The 20,945-nt window shown below is 51.3% G+C and overlaps 1 protein-coding gene across 6 annotated transcripts in view; it reads left to right on the forward strand.

The window, feature by feature from the left end:
• Window positions 1-20,391, forward strand: part of ERBB4 (erb-b2 receptor tyrosine kinase 4) — a 915,544-nt gene extending 895,153 nt beyond the window's left edge. For 3 of the 6 annotated variants that reach the window (XM_064163916.1, XM_064163919.1, XM_064163917.1), the window contains 3 exons: window positions 6,734-6,781; window positions 7,743-8,031; window positions 11,589-20,391. In XM_064163916.1, the coding sequence (XP_064019986.1) occupies window positions 6,734-6,781; window positions 7,743-8,031; window positions 11,589-12,025 (774 nt within the window). In that variant the 3' untranslated portion in view covers window positions 12,026-20,391. The remainder of the gene's footprint in view (window positions 1-6,733; window positions 6,782-7,742; window positions 8,032-11,588) is intronic. The other 3 variants (XM_064163918.1, XM_064163921.1, XM_064163920.1) reach the window with 1 other exon arrangement.
• The last annotated feature ends 554 nt before the right edge of the window (window positions 20,392-20,945 follow it).

The raw sequence follows: 20,945 nt of genomic DNA on the forward strand, positions 1-20,945 counted from the left end.
TGCTCCAAGGACAGGCTGAGGGAGCTGGAGGTGTTCAGACTGGAGAAGAGGCTTCAGGGACACCTAACAGCAACCTGCCAGTACCTGAAGGGGCTACAAGAAAGCTGCAAAGGCCTGCAGGGACAGGATGAGGGCAATGGCTTCAAACTAGAGCAGAGCAGATTGAGATTGGATGTGAAGAACAAATTCTGCACCAGCAGGGTAGTGGAACACTGGCACAGGTTGCCCAGGGAGATGGTTGTGGCCCTATCCTTGGAGATATTGAAGGTGAGGCTGGATAGGGCTCAGGGCAACCTGATCTAGTTGAGGCTGTCCCTGCTGAGTGCAGAGAGGGTTGGACTGGATGAGCCTTGCAGGTCCCTTCCAACCCAGAGCATTCTGTGATTCTATGACAGTATCCTCACATCACTGAGTACCTGCAGCATTCCCTCCCCCTGAAGTCTGTGCATGCAGCATCTGTAGCCACCATAGGGCTGGTGCAGGACGAGCAGGCAGGAGAGGAGCAGAGCTCTGGGTGCCATACTTCAGGCTCCACACTAGACTCAAATGGGAGGAGACCAGGCAGAGACACATTCACACAGCTACACAAACAGACATGGCAGGACCCAACTAGGTTTTGACTTCACTGCAGTTCAGTGTGCAGCCAGAAAATCCCATGTCCTTGCCATAAAGGAGGAGATACCTACCTCTGGGAGATCTGAGAAGCAAGGAGGTGGAAAATGAAATTAATGACTAGAAAGCAGTAACAGAAGGCAGTTGTCACAGAGGTGTTATTTACCTCTCTTTCAGCAAGGCTCATGTTACACAGACCTTAGGGGTTACCATCACAGTCAGTGATGTTCAGCACTAAAGGGCCTTTAAAGAGGCTTTAGGGGACCTTTGCTTGTTTTTCACCTGTTCTCCCTGATGTCTCAGGAGGGACCTGGGAGTTCTGCTTGGCAGTCAATTGAACATGAGCCAGCAATGCCCAGGGGGCCAAGAAAGCCAATGGCATCTTGGCTTGGATCAAGAGCAGGGTGGGCAGCAGGGACATCCTGTGCTCAGCACTGCTGAGGCCACGCCTTGGGTGCTATGTTCAGCTCTGGGCCCCTCTCTCCAGGAAGGACACTGAGGGGCTGCAGCCTGTCCAGAGCAGGGCAGTGAGGCTGGAGAAGGGCCTGGAGCAGCTGGGCTGTGAGCAGGGGCTGAGGGAGCTGGAGATGTTGAGGCTGCAGAAGAGGAGGCTGAGGGCAGAGCTCTTTGCTCTCTACAGCTCCCTGCAGGGAGGTTGGAGTGAGGAGGGGGCAACCTCTGCTCCTGGGTGGCAAGGGACAGGAGCAGAGGAAATGGTTCCAAGCTGCCCCAGGGGAGGTTGAGGCTGGATGCCAGGAAATATTTCTTCCCAGAGGGGGCTCTCAGCCATGGAATGTTCTGCCCAGGGCAGTGCTGCAGTCCCCATGGCTGGAGGTGTTCCAGCAGCCTGTGGAGCTGTGCTTAGGGACATGGTTTGGTGTTGCCCCTGCAGTGCTGGGTGGAAGGGTGGACTGGAGGAGCTTGAAGGGCTCTGCCAACTGGATGCTTTCTGTGATTCTGTGACATGTTTGTGTCTAAAATCCAGCCATGTGGTATAAAGATTCCAGTGCCAGGCTTTTCTGGTTAGAGCTGCTCATGGGCAGCTGAACAGGCCTGTCCCCTGTTTGCATCGGAGTTTGCATCTCTGTGGATGTTTGCACTCCAGAGCTGATGGATAGAATGGATGTTACAGTACCAAACAAGGCTGAATACTGCTCTGGTTTGGTTTTCTTTCAAGTTATCAAGTTGAAACTTTTTAAGTTGGCTTATATAGGTCTGTGAGCCTCTTAAGTCCACCTTAACAAGCTACAGATCTTGAGCCTTCAGGTCAGAGTTTCAGGGCCAGCAATCCAACCGCCTAGATCTCAGAGAAGGAACATCAGCTCTTTCTTTCCAGGTAGTATTTAAGATGCTAAACCAATAACTAATACCAAAATCAACAAAGTAATTTAGATTGCTCATCCTTATCAAGTCTTACTCAGTACAGTCCAAATGGATTTTCCTCTCACTGTGATTCATGTCCTGACCAGTAAGAGTTGGCAGGGAGTAGGTGTCTTGGAAGCCTGTGAAATGATGATCCAAGGGCTGGAGCACCTCTGCTGTGAGGACAGGCTGAGGGAGCTGGGGGTGTTCAGCCTAGGAAGAGAAGACTCTCAGGGCAGCTTAGAACTGCCCTCCAATACCTGAAGGATCCTACAGGAAGGCTGCAGAGGGATTTTTCTTCAGGGTGTCTAGAGACAGGACAAGAGGGAATGATTTGGGGCTGAGGGAGAGCAGGGTTAGACTGGAGCTGAGGAAGAAGTTCCTCATGCTGAGGATGGTGAGACACTGGCGCGGGTTGCCTGGAGAGGTTGTGGATGCCTTCTCCCCGGGGGTGTTGAAGCCCAGGTGGGATGAAGCCTTGGGCATCTGAGTCTAGTTGAGAGCCCAGGGTGGGGAGCTCGGAGTAGAAGAGCTCTGTGGTGCCTTCCAACCTGAGCCCTTCTGTGATCTGTATGACAGTTAGCAGGCAATTTAAAGATACTTAAAGAATGATTTCACGTTTTCAGCCCCAAGAACTGCACAGCAGCTGTTTTCTTTGCCTCTCTTGCTTTTGATTCGAAACAGTAACCAGAGGATAGCAACTCCTGGGGGGAAACAGCAGAGAATTGAAGTCCGCAGGCAGCAGTGGTTTGGAGAAGAGCCAAGCTGCAGGGCTCCGTGTTAAGGGTGCTGCAAGACAGCTACGCTGAGTAGAAACCGAAGGGGAAGGCATGAAGAAAATACCATTCCTGTGATCTTGGTAGGCAGGTCACTGGCTGGAAGGGCCCTGGCAGCAAATGCATGAGTGCTGGTCCACCCTCGCCTGCCCCCGTGCAGCAGGGCTGGGCCTGCCGTGCGGCCACGATGCGCTTAGGTGTGGGACACCTAAAGAGAGGATGGTGGCTTTAGGCTTTCGTGGTGAGGCTGGAGCACGGCGTGCCCGTGGACAGATAATGAGACTGTCCCACAGCTGTGGGGTTTCAAGTTGCCAATCACCTGAACACTGGGTGAGGAGGAGCAGAGCCCTGTGCAGCGCAGCCAAGGCTGTGAAGAGAGTAGCTGCTTTCTGAAGGTAACTCTACGAGGCCACTGTGGGCTGTGGACTGAAAGTAGTCCAAATTAACCCTCCCCTCATGCGTCCAGAATCAACGAAGCACAAGCTGAAACTCACCTGAGTGCCTCTGTGGAAGGACAAAGAACTGCAAGAGTGCCTCAGTGTCTGTGGAGGGGGACAGCAGCGAGCTCCAGCCCTGCACACAGCGCTGAGGCTGCCCTGCCGCTGTGCTTTCGACTCGCCTTTGGCTGCAGCACTGTACCCACCCTGTGAACTTAAAGCAGCAAACCTCCCCTTCAGTCTCACAGCACGCAGCTGGCAGGGAAGGGAGCTTTATAAGGAGGTAGGACCCACAACTGAGGCTTGAATTCCTTGTTGTAAGATTGCTGACTCTCTCTAGTCACCACTTTGTATTTCTTCCCTGTAATCATCATGGATTCACAGATTGCATCAGGTTGAGACCTCAAAGCTCATCTTCTCCAACCCCCCCCCCAGTGAGCTGAGTTCAGGCAAACAGGAGACTAGAGGGCAAGGGCAAGTCAGATGAAGTCTCCTGCAGTGCAGCATCCTGTAGCCATCGGTGGGACCTCAAAGTAGCACCTGGCAGGCTGGGGGAATGTTTTTAGCCACAGTCTTACACTTGTGGGTTGTAACTCTCCCTGCCCATGTGTCCTTACAAGAGAACAGTATCTCTGTACGGGTGCAGAGGGAATTTGGCCACCACAAAGCATCTCTGGTTTCCACAGTGTTCCCTCTTCAAAGTGACCTTCCCAGTTGTCCCAAGCAAGCCTTTAGCAGAACACTGCCAAGGGTTTCAAAGCAGATTTTAAGAAGAGCAACTGCATCTGGGTCTATGCAATCCCAGGCACTGATACAGGCTGGGCGTTGCCTGCCTTGAGAGCAGCCCTGAGGAAAAGGCCCTGGGGGTGCTGGTGGCTGAGAAGCTCAGCATGAGCCAGCAGTGTGCACCTGCAGCCCAGAGAGCAACCAGAGCCTGGGCTGCATCCAGAGCAGTGTGGGCAGCAGGGCCAGGGAGGGGATTCTGCCCCTCTGCACTGCTCTGCTGAGACCACACCTGGAGCACTGTGCCCAGCTCTGGAGCCCCTGGGACAGGAAAGGTCTGGAGGTGCTGGAAGGTGTCCAGAGAAGGGCCACGAGGATGATCAGAGGGCTGGAGCTGCTCTGCTGTGGGGACAGGCTGAGAGAGTTGGGGCTGTTCAATCTAGAGGGAAGACTCTGAGGCGACCTTCTTGTAGCCTTGCAGTGTCTGAAGTGGCTACAAAAAAGCTTGGGAGGGACTTTTTAGGGTGCCAGGTAGTGATAGGAGTAGGGAGAAGGGATCCAAGCTAGAGGAGGGAAGATGGAGATTAGATGTTAGGGAGAAGTTCTTCCCATGAGGGTGGTGAGACACTGGCACAGGCTGCCCAGGGAGATGGTGGGAGCCTTAGCCCTGGAGGTTTTTAAAGCCAGGCTGCATGTGGCTGAGGGCAACCTGATCTAGTGTGAGGAGTCCCTGCCCGTGGCAGGGCATTGTAAATGGATGACCCTTAAGGTCCCTTCCAGCCCTGACAATTCTGTGACTCTGTGATCAGTGAGATGTCTTCATCAGCAGTGAGTTCTCAGGGCAGTTTGCCTTCTTTCACGAGACAGAGTGGGTTTTGTTCTGGTTTATGTCAACCTTCTTCCAACTCTGACTTTCTTCTCTTCTCCAACTAAGAGATCAGAGAACTCCAATAACATATGGGAGGCAAAGTAATTCTGAGTAACTGGTTTGTACTCTCAAAACTTGGACAGTGGAAGAACACATGATAGTTAACATCTTTGAGTTGTTTTAATTCCCCTCCAAAAGTCAGCATTCACCTCAGTGGAAAACAGGCTGGGGTTGAGTAGAAGTAACAGGTGCAAATGCAGCTGCTGTTCTGGTGATCTTACAGCAGTTCAGGGTTCATAGGGCAGTGTAAGAGGGTTCCAGAAACCTGGTTCAAAATGAAGGTCTGTGCAGGGCTACTCCAGATTTCTTGGTGAAGCCTCTTAGCCTGTGCTGCAGAGTTAGCATCAGAAGGTGCTGTCATGGGCTTAGCCAGCTGAGTGAATGTTCCGTACCATGCTGACATCACAGAATCACAGCATGATCTGGGTGGAAGGGACCTCCAAAGCTCATCCAGTCCAACCCTCTCTGCACTCAGCAGGGGCAGCCTCAACTAGATCAGGTTGCCCAGAGCCCAGTCTAGCCTCACCTTCAATACCTCCAAGGTCCCTAGACCCAACCACCTCCCTGGGGAACCTGTTGCAGTGTTCCAACACCCTCCTGGTGCAGAACTTGTTCCTCACATCCAGTCTCAATCTGCTCTGCTCTAGTTTGAAGCCATTGCCCTCGTCCTGTCCCTGCAGGCCTTTGCAAACAGTCTCTCTGCAGCCTTCTTGTAGCCCCTTCAGGTACTGGCAGGTTGCTCTTAGGTATCCCTGCAGCCTTCTCTTCTCCAATCTGAATACTCCCAGCTCCTTCAGCGACCATGCCAGCTTTAAGTGCTGGCTGGAGCAAAGTGTCATGGGGCTTGTAGTTCAGATTGCAACATGAGGGATTTCCCATTTCCAGTTGCTGCTTCCAGTTTCCAGTTTGGGCTGTTGGTCTTTTCCACTGGGCTAGCTGCAGGCTTGGGTGTAGGGATTGTTTCAGGGCTGGCTGCTGCTGCTGCTGCTTTTGCTATGCTTGTCTGAGAAATAGCTCAGGAATGTGTCCTTTGTGGTATTTCCAGTAAATTCCTTATCCCAGCCCAGGGGTTTTGTGCTGCTATCCCTCCCAGTCTTTGTATGTGGGGCTTGCTTATGAGAGTAGACTGTATCACACCAGCACAGTCCGTTTAGGTGCCCAATGCAAGGCATGAGAAGGGCTGAGATAATGAGAAGTGAGCTAAACAAGAGGATTCAAGTAAGGTTTTTGTATTCTTTGGTTTTTTTTTCTGTTGTGTCTTTGCTGTGATGCTGCCTTTGCTGTCCTGGCATGGCTGGGTCCCAGCCCCAATTACACTACATAGAACCTTGTGCACTTTGTGTTACTTTCCTCCTGAGCTGCTGTGTTAAAAGCAGGACATGATGGAGCTTTGACATCCAGGAGCTGCTGTGCTACTTGGGTTTACCAAAGCTTGGGGGCTCTTTTTCCCACAGTACTTTGTCTGGCTGTGACAGTCTAGTGACAGCCTGCACCTTTTGCCCTCCCAGCTGCTCCTCTCCTGCTTTGACCCTGGGAAAGCAAGCCTTGGCTCAGAGTTAGATGTTCTCTGTACTTCTTCTGCCCTGTATTTCCTCTGAAGTTGAGTGCACCATATGCCATTCTTTCTGTACTATGCCCCTTTCAAACAGGAGACATGAGACTTTGGCAGGCCATGCAGCAGTGAGCAGGTGAAGCATGGCCCACGAGTGGTGAGCAGATAGCTTGTTGATAGTGGTGGGCGTTTGCCATGACTCCACTCTTTCAGTTTTGGACTCAGGTAGGGAGCCTGAGTGAGGTTCCTGTTTCTCCCCATTAGCTCATACAGCTCGTGTGACTTGTTTCATTCGTGTGACCTCTTGTTACCTATCCATCATTCCATTTTTCTTTCCTATTAGAGTGAAATGGGACACAGCCCTCCTCCTGCCTACACCCCTATGTCAGGAGTAAGTATTTCACCTTCAAACTTCATACTTCAGGTTTTCCTACTTCCTTCACTATGTGTTTTTTGTTTCAACCCCCTTTTTCCTCCATAAATGTCCACCACTCAAAAGCCAACAGTGAACAAAGCAATCAAACAATCAAGATCTCTGCACTCAGCCTGGATTCAGGTGCAAGCTCCATGGGCCCACACCCAAAATTCTGCCAGCTGCCAACTTTCCTTCAAAAAGTATTTCAGCAGCAGGCTCAGATGCACCTGTGCAGTTTTCCTTCCTGTGTGCAGGTGGAAATTCCCACTCACAGTGTCCTCTCTGGCAAGCAGAACAGTAGGTTGCCAAGCTGTGAAGTGAGGCAGCAATATCACCAGAGGTCAGCAGCCTGAGACACGCTACCGAGCGGAGCTGCCTTGCGCTGGGGTCACTGTGCGATTGGCACTGCAGGACAGCCTGAGGGCAGGCCACTGCACAAACAGAGTTCAGAGACAGTAATGGCCTCTGTCCCCAGGCCCCTTTGCAGGGACAGAGTTCCCTAACGTGAGGTTCAAGGGCTTTGCTCAGCTATCAGGGGAGGTCACCCAAGCAATAGGAAGAGTCTGCGTTTGCCTTCTACAGCTGTGCATATCCAACCTGCGTGGGTCTAGGCAGGATGTTTCTGCTTCTCTTCTGGTTCCATTTCCAGCCCTGAGCAGTCAGCTTGCTTCCCTGCTCCCCTCGCTGCTTTGGTGGTAGCTCCCTGGGAGGGGACGCTGGCTGAGCGCCACTGGGCAGGCAGATGCTGCGCCAGTCCACAACAGAGCCTGGCTGCTGCCGATGCCACCATGCTGGAGATGCGGTGGTCTGCAGGACGGACAAGGCCTCACTTGCCCGGTGAAATGCACCAGTGCAGGGAAGGCACAGAGGTGACTTGCTGGTGAATCGTCTCTCCCTCTGGGGCCTTCTCCTCACGCTGCCTTCTCTTTTCCAACAGAACCAGTTTGTGTACAGAGATGGTGGCTATGCTGCGGAGGTGCCGATGCCGTACCGAGCTCCCGGCTGCATCCCAGAAGCGCCAGCTGCTCAGGGGGCCGCGGCAGAGGCCTTTGGGGACGCCTGCTGTAACGGCACACTGCGAAAGCAAGTTGCAGCCTTGACAAAAGAGGACAGCAGCACCCAGAGGTACAGCGCTGACCCCACCGTCTTTATACCTGAGCGGGTGGCCCAGGGAGAGCTGGATGAGGATGGCTACATGACGCCCATGCGGGACAAACCTAAAACAGGTACAACATTGTCTTTCTGGAGAAGCTCCTGCTCTAGGCTGACTCTGTTCCCTCTTTCCACATCAGCACTTTGTCACTAAGAAATGTCTTTATTGAGCAAGGCTGGACCACTCTGGCCAGGTTAGTATTTCTCTGCACGGGGATCGCTTCTTCTTTGCTCGCTTTTCCCTTAGAAGTGGCGCACACTTCATATGTGCCAACAGTAAAGTTTGGTAATTCTCCCTACTTCCTTTCTGGGAAACAGCAAGAGAAAAGAATAATAAAATAAAAAAGCCAACCCCCCACCTTCTTCTCCAAGCAGAGGTGTGCAGTTCTCTCCAAGAAAAACATATGTCTATGGCCAGCTGCAGGCTCCACCCAGCCCTATTCGTTGATCTTCAGCTTGGCACTGTGCTTGGTCAATATCCTGTTGAACATATCACAAAACTGATAGAGAGAGCTGGCATGATTCCCAAGAGAAGTTTAGGATTGAAGAACAAGATGTGCTTCAGAGAGACGATCACAGCAAGGTGAAGTTTGCCTGCATCTGAGGCAGCTCAGAGTGCTGCCCCTCCCGGCTGGCTCATGCCTGTCCTCCCTTCACAAGAGTGCCAGCACTCACTGAGATGTGAAGGGCTGTGTCAGCTGTCCCTTTGCTTTCAAACCTCTGCACTAGCTTGAATGAAATTAATTTGTCCAAATGTAAATGCCAGTAACTACTGCTATACTTATTCAAGAATGCAGAAACTGCTTACCCTTGGTGTGCTCTGGAGCACACAAGGGGAGCCCTGAGACCTCACTGAATCACAGCATCACAGCAACGTTCAGGTTGGCAAAGCCCCTCAGGATCACCAGGTCCAGCCCAGAACCCTGCTCTGCAAGGTGCACCCTAAACCATATCCCCAAGCACCACAGCCAAACCACCTTGAAACACAGCCAGACTTGGGCACTCCACCACCTCCCTGGGCAGCACATTCCAGTGCCTCACCACTCTGGCTGGGAAAAAATCCTTCCTCATGCCCAGTCTAAACCTGCCCTGCTGCAGCTTGAGGCCATTGCCTCTTGTTCTCTGGCTAATGCCCTGTGAGAAGAGACCAGCACCAACTTCTCCACAAGGTCCTTTCAGGGAGCTGTACAGAGCCAGGAGGTCTCCCCTCAGCCTCCTCTTCCTCACACTAACCATCCCCAGCTCTTTCAATCTCTCCTCATCATATTTGTTCTCCAGGCCCTTCACAGCTTCCTTGCCCTCCTCTGCACTGGCTCCAGCACCTCCATGTCTCTCTTGTATGGAGGTGCCCAAAACTGGACACAGCCCTCATGATGTGTCCTCATCAGAGCAGAGTACAACTTGGCTTGGCCCATGACGTTGGTAAATGTGGAAGCCTTGCACTACCACAACAGCCCTTGCAGTATGAGATTTGGTGCAGTGAGCTTGTTGTAGTGTGAGCCCATGCAGCTTCACCCTGGGGGTCCTTAGAGTGCTGCAGGAGCTGAACGCTACATGAATGTTCCCTGAGCCCCAGGGGATATGGTAGTAGCAGGTCAGGAGATACACCTCCTTCCTGTCTCACTGGGCAGGGGCACAGGGGTGTCCCTGTGAGCACAGTGCTGCCTGCTCTCTGCCAGCTGGGGGACTCAACTCGAAGCACTGCTTGGCTGCCATAACTAAAAGAAGATAGGTTCCTGCCATGCTCGTGACAGGGGTAGGTGTGCCTGCTCAGCTCACATGCAGCAGAGTTCTAGCTCTGTGTCCAAAGGTCCTTGCCAAGTCTCTCATTTTGACATTTAATTGGCCCTGCCCTGGATAAAATCAAAGCTGAAGTCAAGACTGGAGCCACCTTCTTATAACAGCCAGAGCCCTGTTTCCATGCAGGCAGGACTCTGCAGGAGCCACCAGAGTCTTGCCACTGGAAATGGTATCTCCTGTGCAGGCAGGCTGAGAGACCATCCTTTGCTGATGGTGAGCCACTCTGCTTTGTAAGGAACCTCCAGGCTGTGAGCCACAGGGCAGAATTAATACTGGAAGTGAGTTTGATCTGATGATTCCCAGCATGGAATGCACTGGATGCTTTTGATACACCTTGCTGCAAGGGTCCCACCCCCAGTCACTCTTGTCCCCAGCTCACCTCCAAGCCATTCCTTTTGCATCCCAGTTGCAGTGTCAGTGATTACCCTCCTGCCCAGGCTGACTGGCTCCTGGCTTGCAGTGATGCCTCATTACACGTGGAGCAAGGCAGGACATGACACTCACCAAGTCAGTTGCCCTTGTGTGATGGTGGGAGAGGCCTTGGCAAGCTTGTGTTTTTAACCCAGGACAGCCAATCTCATCCTGTTTCTCTCCCTCCCCATGCAGGCTTCATATGTTTTTAAATCTTTCTGCAATTCAGTTACAGTTTTTTGTGATGTTAATCCACAGAAAGTGGCTTGAAGCAGTTATAAACTGCTCCAGGTTCTGTTTTGAAGCTGGTCTAAAGCTCTCTTGTACTCTCTCCAAGGCTCATCTGAATATTTTTTTCCATAATGCTTCAAGGCCCTTTGTCCTTCAGGGATGGAAGGGTTTTAATCAGGCAAACCGTTCTGTTAGACATGAAGCTCTCTTGGAAGTTAGACCTTGGGGATGGTGCTCATGCATAGAGGCTTAACAAAGATTTCTGTACAGCCTCCCGAGCTGTAAGGCTGCAGAGCAGAGCTCTTGGCTGATACATCCAGGTCTGCACAAAGAGGCAGCAGCAGAGTCAGCAGTCACTCTGCATGTTTGGCTCTGTAGCTCGCAACTGAGAACACATCCAGGCTCAAGCAGGCCATACAGGCTATGGCTCAGCAGGAGCCAAGGTTTCCCTTTACTGTTTCTTTGATGAGTCACTTCACCTTCCCCAGCCTGCCTCCTAACAATATGGTCTGTCAGGTTGCAAGTTCTTTGCTTTCAGTATATGTATGTTCTGCAGTCAGCAACTGATCTCATCAGCTCTGTGCCCAGAACAAGTGCTGTGCTCAGTTCTGGACCACTCACTCCAAGAAGGACATTGAGAGGCTGCAGGGCAATGAGGCTGGAGAAGGGCCTGGAGCAGCTGAGCAGTGAGGAGGGGCTGAGGGAGCTGGGGGTGTTGAGGCTGCAGAAGAGGATGAAGGCAGAGCTCATTGCTGTCTGCAGCTCCCTACAGGGAGGCTGGAGTGAGGAGGGGGCAGTCTCTGCTCCTTGGTAGCAAGGGACAGGAGCAGAGGAAATGGTTCCAAGCTGCAGCAGGAGAGGTTGAGGCTGGATGCTAGGAAATATTTCTTCCCAGAGAGGGTTCTCAGCCATAGAATGTTCTGCCCAGGGCAGTGCTGCAGTCCCCATGGCTGGAGGTGTTTGAGCAGCCTGTGGAGCTGTGCTTAGTGACATGGTCTGATGTTGCTCTGCAGTGCTGGGTGTACTGGAGGAGCTTGGAGGTCTCTTCTGACTAGATGTCTTCTGTGATCTGAAGTTCTTGGAATGGCTGGGGTGGACACGCAGCCACAGTAGTAATGCAGACATGATGGTTGCTGAGAGGGTGGATTGCTCCCTGTCTTTGCTGATCTGTTATTCACCTTTCCCTTAGATTACCTGAAGCCAGTGGAAGAGAACCCCTTTGTTTCCAGGCGGAAGAATGGAGACCTGCAAGCTGTGGACAACCCTGAATACCACAAGGCTGCAAATGGGCAGCCTGAGGCAGAGGATGAGTACATCACTGAGCCCCTGTACCTCAACACCTTTGCCAACACCTTGGAGAACGCCGAGTACCTGAAGACCAATCTGCCAGAGAAGGCCAAGAAGGCCTTTGACAACCCAGACTACTGGAACCACAGCCTGCCCCCACGAAGCACCCTCCACCACCCAGACTACCTGCAGGAGTACAGCACAAAATACTTTTACAAACAGAATGGTCGGATCCGGCCCATTGTGGCAGAGAATCCTGAATACCTCTCCGAGTTCTCCCTGAAGCCTGGCACTGTGCTGCCCCCCCCACCCTACAGACACCGAAATACCGTGGTGTAGTGCTGGTGGGCTGTGGAAGTGGAAAGACAACCCCTTCTAACTGCCTCACTCTTTCATTCTCCTTTCCCTCCCTCCTCCCCTTTCTCCCATGAGCTTCCTCTTCTTGCCAGTTCACACATTTTTGATATTTCCAAGTGAAAGGATCTCTTGGAGCTGTTTGCAGATTGAGTTGAGCACCAGGAAGGAAGGAAGGAGACTGAAAGAAGGCTTGCCCAGGCTGGTGTTTCTTCCTTTCCACAGACACAGAGGGTTGGACCGCCAGAGAAGCCAGATGGCACCAGCAAAGGCCAGTGGCAGTGTTGCCTGCTGTCGAGCTAGTTCTGTGACTGCTCCTTTCAGCAGGAACTGATCAGACTCTACAGCATTCCTGGGAACCTCTGTGCAGTTTCCATGAGGGGGAAACCTGGACAATTTTTCTATCACGTGTGGTGGCATAGTAGTGGAGATTGAGAATCCAGTTGCTTTCTCTAACACTTTCTGCCCCAGCACCTGCGAATGGCTAACCTGGCTTGTTCAGATCCTCAGCGTGGCTTTCCAAGAAACGATGATGTGACTCTAACACGGCCAAACCCTTTTCCTGAGCCACACCATGATTTCCTGCCAAGTCCTAGCCGCAGAGGTACCCACTCGCAACTGGTACACGACACAACCATTTTTGTATGCGTGCCAACTTGGCGCTGTCAACACAAAAACCCACTCAGAAGGCAGCCACAAAACCATGCCTCCAACCTGTTATTTTCTGAAGCTAAAAGACATGCCAAGAAGCCAAGATTTGTAAGCAGAAAGCTTCGCTTCCCTGTTTTATACCTGCTGACTACGAGTACATAAAGCGACCCAAACAAATTCTTTCCTTTTTTTCTTCTTCATGATCATGAAGGGAGTTGGGGATGCTGTCAGGCAACACTGAGCACAAGACAGAGAACCGGAGACTTTGCTGTGGGTCATGAAGTCTGCTGGTGTTCTGTGGGGTGGTTGTGGGAAGGGTCCTGGAAAACTGGAAGACAGACACTGGACTGGAGAAACGCACATAGAATTCCACTGGAAAGTTAGTTTGCACTTAAGCTCTGATTTTATTTGAACTGTTTTCTGGATTTTGAATGAAGCAATATGGAAGTGACCAGCAAAATACAAACCAATAATTTTAAATTAAAAGTAATGGATTGTATGTAAAGGATGACTGTGGAAATGCCAAAATGAAGAAATCAAGGCTTTGGAATGCCTGCCAGTCTGGAGAGGCCATTGCACCAACTGTGGCGTAAAGCGGTGACAGAGCTGCCAGCTCTTACTGCTGCCACATGAAGGACAGCAGAGCAAGCTCTGAGAGGGATCAGAGAAGGCAAGATCTTGCTCTGCCTTGCAGTGTGGAACAGAATCCTCTTTTCTAAGAAGCACAGAAGGTGGTGCTTACAAGGCTTGAGAAGTCAAGATGTGCATGACTGGCAGAGCTCTCTGTCAAAAATGTAAATAAGTATGAGTCAGTCTCCCCGCACTTAGTTAAGCTTTCATCAACCTCAGTTTTTAGGTAGACACCCCCACCCCACCCCCTCTTTGGAAATACCTTTCAGCCAGAGTTCTGGACATTTTTAGCAGCCTGTGGCAGATGGAGCCAGGAAGGGAGGTGTAAGGGCCAGAGACACTGATGGTTTGCTCTAGACACGCCAAGAGCCATGTGCGTGAGAGCATTTGTGTACCTAGTTCCCCACAATTCTTAAGGAACTGTGAAGCACCCCTGAAGATCAGCCAATGTCTCTATCCAGCACGCCTTCTAAAGGGGAAGAAACAACACCTGGTGGATGGCAGTCTTGGGGGACACAACAGTATTTCAGTTTATGCACGTTGATGCTGTTAAAGCTGAGATCTTTGGGATGACCTAACCTGGCAACAAAACCAGCAACAACCAGTGGGCTGACAATGACATCCAGCTCCTCCAAATTCCTGCCGTCTCAACAGCTTGCCACCTTTAATTGTAGGGAAGCAGACGGAGGAGTAAAAAACAGGCAATAGTTACCTAAATCTTGCTGGCTGAGGGTCAGCTTGGCACAGGTATGAAGAGATTTCAAACCTAGGTTAGTTGTAGTGCTTGTAGATGGGAAATGAATTGTGTATGATGGCTAGGTCAACGTTGGTTCAGCCAACAGCCTGTTTCTGCCTCAAGTATGTTCAGGCCAGCTTGAACAAGCCGCAGGGTGGAGGTGAAGCCTGTAAACCAAGTGTGTAGCTGAAGAGGCTGAAAACAGCAAGAACAAGTGCAGCTCTTTAGTGCTTCTGAAAGGAGATGTTGGGTCAAGTGTTACCGAGGTAGTTTGTGGTGGCAGAACGAAAAGAGCAGCATGCCACTCAGGTAGGATAGATGGTTCTAAGCAAGCACATTGTGCCTCTGAGAGGCCTCACCTCTTCCTGGTACCCTCATGAGCTTGGCAGGAGGCAAAGCCAGGCACTGGGCAGGGGCTGGGGTTGAGAGAGGTGGCATGAGCTGAGACTCCAGGGCAGGTTTGCCAGTGGCAGTGTGCACAGAGTGTTGTCTGAAGTATAGGCAAAGGTCTCATAGGTTGGGATGCAGTTGCTAAGCTGCAAAGAGAGGCCTTGGAGACAAACTAGCACAGGAGTGTGAGTGTCCTGTTTCAGCACAGGAGCAGCTGGGGCTGCAGGGGTAGGTGGAGAAAGGGCTTGATTTGTTCTAGAACAGGCTTTGTGACAGCGTAACTCCTAATGGAGCAAAATCAAAATCCTGGTACAGCTGAGGTGTTTGGGTTCAGACAGGTGCTGCTGGAGAGGCTGCTGGGGAAGAAGAATGCACCCTGCCAAACTCTGGTGAGGTGGCAGTTCTGGGACATAGCTGCTAATGGAAGTTGAGGCCTGATGGTTTCTCTGGTGATTAAGCACTGCTGGTGTTGGAAACAAGCCTGTGGAATCATCACATGTAAATAAGTGTGGGGTTTAACAATCCAACATTTGATTTCTTACAAACTTGACTTATTTAATCATTTCACTTGTGGACTGTGGGTGTGATGTTATATATTAAGTAGCATGGAAATGCAGAGGTTCCTTAAGTGAGGCATCATGAAGACCAGAACAGAAGCTGTCTTCTTCTGGGGCTCTCATGGGCAGCGGTGCAGAACTGTGCAGTGCCTCAAATAGCAGAGGGCAAAAGAAGAGTTAAAGAAGACAGAAATGGCTGATGGTGGAAAACTCGATAGGCTGCAACTTCCCCAATGGGCACCTTTTTTCATCAGCTTCTGATTTGGATTGCAGTTCCCAGAAGGAGGCCTTTTGTTGACCTTTATTGGTGCATCTGTGCCTACATGATGCTGAGCGTCTGGTTAGGTGGTTCTGTTTCCCCACTCAGGACAGCAGTGTTCTGGGCACGACCCCTTAAATGGGCTTATGTCCTCTGGCAGAGTGGTGCCTCCGGGCTGCTTTGGCAGGTTTCTGTCTTTGACAAAGGAAGCTTAGCCATGGTTAGAAAAGCAAAGCAGAGAGCAGAGCTGTTTGCCTGCTCTAACCTGACCAGCAGAAGTATCTGACTGGTCTGAGCTTGCACATTTGCCTTGGTGTGAGTATAGCTGCAGGCTTGGGGGCAAGTTTGAGCGAATGTATGTGGTGGAATCGTGGCAAATACTCAGACTACTGCAATGGGGGAGACAAGGGTCAGGGGCAGTTAGAGCAGTTAGAGGTTTGGGGGAAGCAGATGTTTCCACGCGGATTACACTTTGTCAGCCAAGGCAGAGGGTGAGTGCACCGGCACAAGCGTGTGGGCTGGCCGTGGTGCAGTCTCCGCAGCAGTGGCAGTGTGCAGCTGCCAGGCTGCATGGATGTGGCAGTGCAGGGGCTGGGTGGCAAACACTGTCTCCCATCTCTGGCCTGTGCGTCGGGGGCGCGGTGACTTCTCACCAGCGGGTGTCAGCTATTGTCCAAGGCACTGAGGAGGACACTCAGTGAACGAGAACCGCATCTGGCTCTTCCTTAATCGCTTTCAGGGGTACTTGGATTAGATGTTCCTATCTGCCTGAGGGTAACTTCTAGCAGGGGTGGAGACACATCTGAGTGACTTGCTGTAACATGATTGACTGGAGCCAAATACTTTTACGTTTCCTTGTCCAGCCCTTTTCTGCTTTTTCTGCCCAGTAGCCAGGAGGGATTCTTCCATGGCCATTCGCTCAAGCGGTAGCAGTGTGTTTGCTACTTGCTCTCAGAGAGGTTGCCTGTCGCAGGTAGGAAGCAGTGGAAATGAAGGCAGGTAAGTATCAGCAGTAGGAACCACTATGGAGGTCTGTTTCAGGTACTCTGATCTCAGCCCAGAAACCCTTTTCCCTGTGCAGAGAAAGGGAGGGTTAACCCTGGTTGCACCTCTTATCTGGTGCATACAATTCCTGCAGCCAAGAATGCATTTCTTAGCTGCAGGAATTGTATGCAGTAATCTCATGCTAGTTATTTCCTGGATGAATGGAAAAATGCCTTTCCTGTCCTGCCCCACATGTGATGTGGGACCCAAAGGCTGCATGCAAGGGCCACCTGTGTCAATATGGTGCTGGACAGGGCAGCCTATACACATGCCACACATCCCATACTGGTTTCCAGTAAAGAGAGGGAGGTACAGGGGAGCATTTCACCCCACCCTGAGATATCACCAGTCCCAGCCTCCATGCATGGAAAATCAGAGAGCAGCTTGGTCCCAGTTGTGATCTAATGTGTTAAGTAGTGTGGGAATGCAGAGCTTTCCTTGAAGTGAGGCAGCAAGACCAGAACAGGAGCTATAGACCGAGCTGGGCAGTATGGATCAAAGCTGTCATCTGGGTCAGCCTAGAAATGATTCTTCAGCTTGTGGGGAAAGGTTGAGGATGGGCTTATATGGGAAACTCAGTAAAGTAGGTGTTCCTGCATGATGACAGCTAAAGGAAGAGGTTTCTTGGGTTCCTTTGTACCACCTGGGAGATGAGGAGGCTCTGGCAGAAGGCAGAATTAGGTGGCTAGTCATGTAATGCCCCAGCACAGCTAAAGGTGTCCCAGTCAGCTGTGCTTCCTCCAGGGAGCCCTCTGCACTCTGTGAAGGCATCTCACGAAGGAAGGCATAGCAGCTGCTGCAGCACCCATGGACTGCAGACACTCTGTCCGCAGACACTTAGAGGGGGAGGGGACAGGAGTGGCCCAGGGACTGGCAGCTGGGGCATCACTCACTGGTGGGGATGGGTTTTCCCCTCATTTGACACAACTGGTGTGCCAGGGCTCCCTCCCTGCTTTCCCTGTCACTTCTTGGAGCTACTGAGCTTGGGAACACATTTACCTTTTCTGAAGGCTGCTTAGCTTAAGGGGGGGCAGGTGAAAGACAGGCTTCAGCATGAACCAGAGCTTGTTCGTGGCTCTTAAAGAACACCTCAAAGTGGATGGTGTCACCTCGTATTCCTGTCCACAGGTGGTGTTCCATGCAGGCAGTGCACCCGTTCATTTGTAGCTGTGTCACTTGCAATCTACTCCTGGTGGATCTTGGACCACTACTGCTGGCAAAATAGCTCAGCTGTTGTTACAGAAGAGCTTGGGTTTGGGTTCAAATTCTGCTTTAGAAAGCCAAGGCACTGGGGAGAGGGTTCAGGTTGGTATTCACACTTCACCGTGTGCCAAGGAGCCACAGTCATCCCACAGGGCAGCTTCTGGGCAGCGTCACTGTGTTTGCAGGATCCCCTCTATCTTCCAGCTCCTGCTGAGCATTGCACAGGTAGAAAAGGTCTCTGCTGCAGGTGAGGCCTTCACACTGGGAGTAAGTAGCAGAACTAAAGCTCAGTGCTTAGAAACACCACTCTGAAATGTGCAGCAACCACTTGTCACCACCTTTGCTTTACTTTGTCAGGAGGTCGTGTTCCCATGGCTCTGTGTGGTGGGGCCCAGTGCTCGGCTGCAGAGCTCCTTGCTCCCGGGGAAGCCGCTGGCTGTCGGCAGGATGCGGCAGTGACAGCTGGGGGCTGCCTGTAGGCTTGGGCCATGCCGAGCAGCCTGTGGGGGAAACTCAGGGGGTCAGGCCTGGCTGATGGTGGTGGGACTGGCTTGAATTGCAGTCAAATGCACCTCCTAACCAGTCAGGCTGGGAGGTGATTCCATCCAAGGCACCTTCTAGCTGGCATCTGTGCCCAAGGAGCCAGGAAAGGGTGTGAAGGGGAAACCTCAGGACACAGTCTCAGTTAGGAAACAAGGGGAGTCAGAACTGCTTCTCTTTCCTTTTTTATCGTTCTCTTTTGAGCCTGAGCTTTGTGAACCTTGGTAAAGGGAGGTTTTAAGGGGAGGTTTGTGAGGTGGTGTGCAGTGTGAATAATTACGTCCCAGCTCTTCTCCCCTCCCTAGTTAAAAAAAGCCATGAAATTGTGCTTCAGACGTGTCATGGATGAAGCCACCGTGGTAAAGGTGCACCCCAGGCAGCAGCCTCTTGCTGACAGTGAGGTATGACCAGGGCACACACAGATGTGGAGCCGTTGGCTGTCACTGCCTTGCGCTGGCCGTGAGCGCTGACCGGCATTGATTGGTCCCCACAACGCCACTGTCCCTGTACCCTGCCCAGCCTTTGGCCCTCTTAGGGAGCAAGCACTGTCTTGTCCATAGCACTCTGAAGACTAAAGCCTTTTTGGGATGACCACAGTAAGAGACTGTGAATGGCATTTTCTAAGTGTAGATACGTAACCCTTCTTTCGAGGTAAGGTACTCTGACATATGTAGCATAAACTGGTACTGCTGTTAAATGGGTCGATTATTAACTGAGCAGCTGTGGGGGGGGTAGCTAACTTTGAATGCACTAAACCACTGTTCATTTGGAGACGAGGACTGCAGGGAGCTGCTAGGGACTTGTCCTTTGTGGTGGGCTGTGTAAAGAGAACAATGCAGGTCAGTGAAAATGTCACTTTTAGAGCATTTTAACTTTGGGAATCCCTACGCATTTGATACATTACTCATGATGGTTTTAATCCTTTTCTTTTGGCCCAGCTCTTGCTATTTCCTCAACAATCTGGAATTTCTGGAGAGGCTGCAGCCCTAAACTGGAATAGCTGGAGAGGCACCAGCCCTAAGCTGGAATAGCTGGAGAGGCAGCAGCCCTAAACTGGAGTTTCTGAAGAGGCAGCAGCCCTAGCACAGGGTGAGAAAAGTGAGGAGAAAATCAAGTCTCCTTCTAAAACCAGAGATACTCAAAATGCATTTCCTGACCTGGCAGCCTTGAACTGTAGCCTTTCTCTTTTCTGATGAGGCTCTGGTTCTCAGACCTGGAGGATGACATTACTGTCCCTTCAAGAATCAAGGGCTGAGCTTTACTTGGAAGGCAAGGCAGGGACAGCAGCGATCCCCTGCAAGACACCCAGGGTGGGTACAGCTGCCTCCATGGGCCACGCTCACTGCAGCCAGCCTAGTCCAGGGGAGCCAAGGCAGGCGGAGATGGGACAGAAGGGAGCTGGGCTTTAGCCAATTGTCCATGTTCTCCAAGTACAGAGACAAAAGAACAACAGTTCTGCCTTATGAAGTACCTCCAGAAGAGGGGGAGCAGCAGTGTGCTGGGGAAGATGCTCATTTCTCGCAGTGATGCATTCAGAGTTAGCTGCCTTTCTGAAACAAAAATAAAAACCTACTAAACCTACTGTATGTTACTTTGAAAATGTGAATAGTATTTTTATAGCTTGTTAAAGAACACAGCTAGTTGCATTTGTAAATAAGGATAATGTTGCTTTTATTTTCCTTGTGGACACCATTATTTGGAACATAATTGTCCTTAGGGTTGATTTGTATATAGGTAATTTGCTCGTGATTTAAGCCGCTCCTCCCCTTTCCTTTCTCTCCCTTCCCACCCTCTGGTTTTGGTTTAGAAGTCCCATTTTTGGCATTCTGTGTGGTTCTGTGTTCTAGCACTATCGTGGTGTGTTCAGCCTTCCTGCACTTGCTTACACAGTAGGGTATGCCAGTCGTGCGTGGCGTAACGTTACTTTAACCTTTCGTTTCTCACCGCTGTGGAGGGTTATGCACTGTTAACATACTGACCTGGGTTAATATTAGCTACATATTTTAGCATAATTTCCCTTCTTTACATGGTTTCTCGTTTTGTTCTTTTTCTCCTTTTCCTTTCCCTTTTGTCTTGTTTAGAGGCTGGGGAGAAGCCTGTGGACCTTCCCCTCGCGTGGTTCTGTTCTCCGCTGTGTGCAGTCCCGAGTTTCTCCTCGCGCCCTCGGGGTAGAGCTTTATCTGTTTGTTAAGGCAAATGTAGACTGCCGCCCACCTTGCATCAGCCCCACGCTCATCCCCGCTGAACAATTTGGAAACTGTTCTGCCTTTTTGTTACATGAATCTGTCAGAAATATATTTTTAATTTAATATAAATGAAATTCAATAAAATACGAAACAAACTCTGTGCTCCTGTGGCATTTCTTGCTGGGGCTTGAGCCTTTCCAGCAGCACAGGCTCACCTTTGTCCTTGCACAGTGAGCAGCTTTACACCCTAGTCAGCGAAATTCTTACACTGACCACCTTGGCTGGGACAGGGGTGGCTCCATCCCAACCCAAATCTAGCCCCTCCTTGTCCCAGTGGTGCCCCTGGGGTGTGCTGGAAGATCATCTTGCCAAAACCCAACTGCTCTCCTCTGCTCCCTACCCTGCCTCTGGAGCTGCTGCAGCAACCCCAACTCAGGTGGCCTTGATGGAAGGACAGGCCTGCAAGCTGTTTGGTAGCCCCAGACCAGGCAGGGAACACCTCCTGGGGGACAATCCACCTCAGGGCATCCTGCTGGCACATGGGCACTGCTGGTCAACTCTCAGGCTGTGAATCATCACAGAACTAAAGAAGGGCTCAGGTTGGAAAGGACCACAAAGATCATCCAGTTCCAGCCCCCCTGCCATGGCAGGGACACCTTCCATCAGACCAGGCTGCCCAAGGCCTCATCCTGACAGATCTTTTTAATAG

This window comes from Pogoniulus pusillus, chromosome 24 (genome assembly GCF_015220805.1).
Source record: "Pogoniulus pusillus isolate bPogPus1 chromosome 24, bPogPus1.pri, whole genome shotgun sequence".
Taxonomy (NCBI): domain Eukaryota; kingdom Metazoa; phylum Chordata; class Aves; order Piciformes; family Lybiidae; genus Pogoniulus; species Pogoniulus pusillus.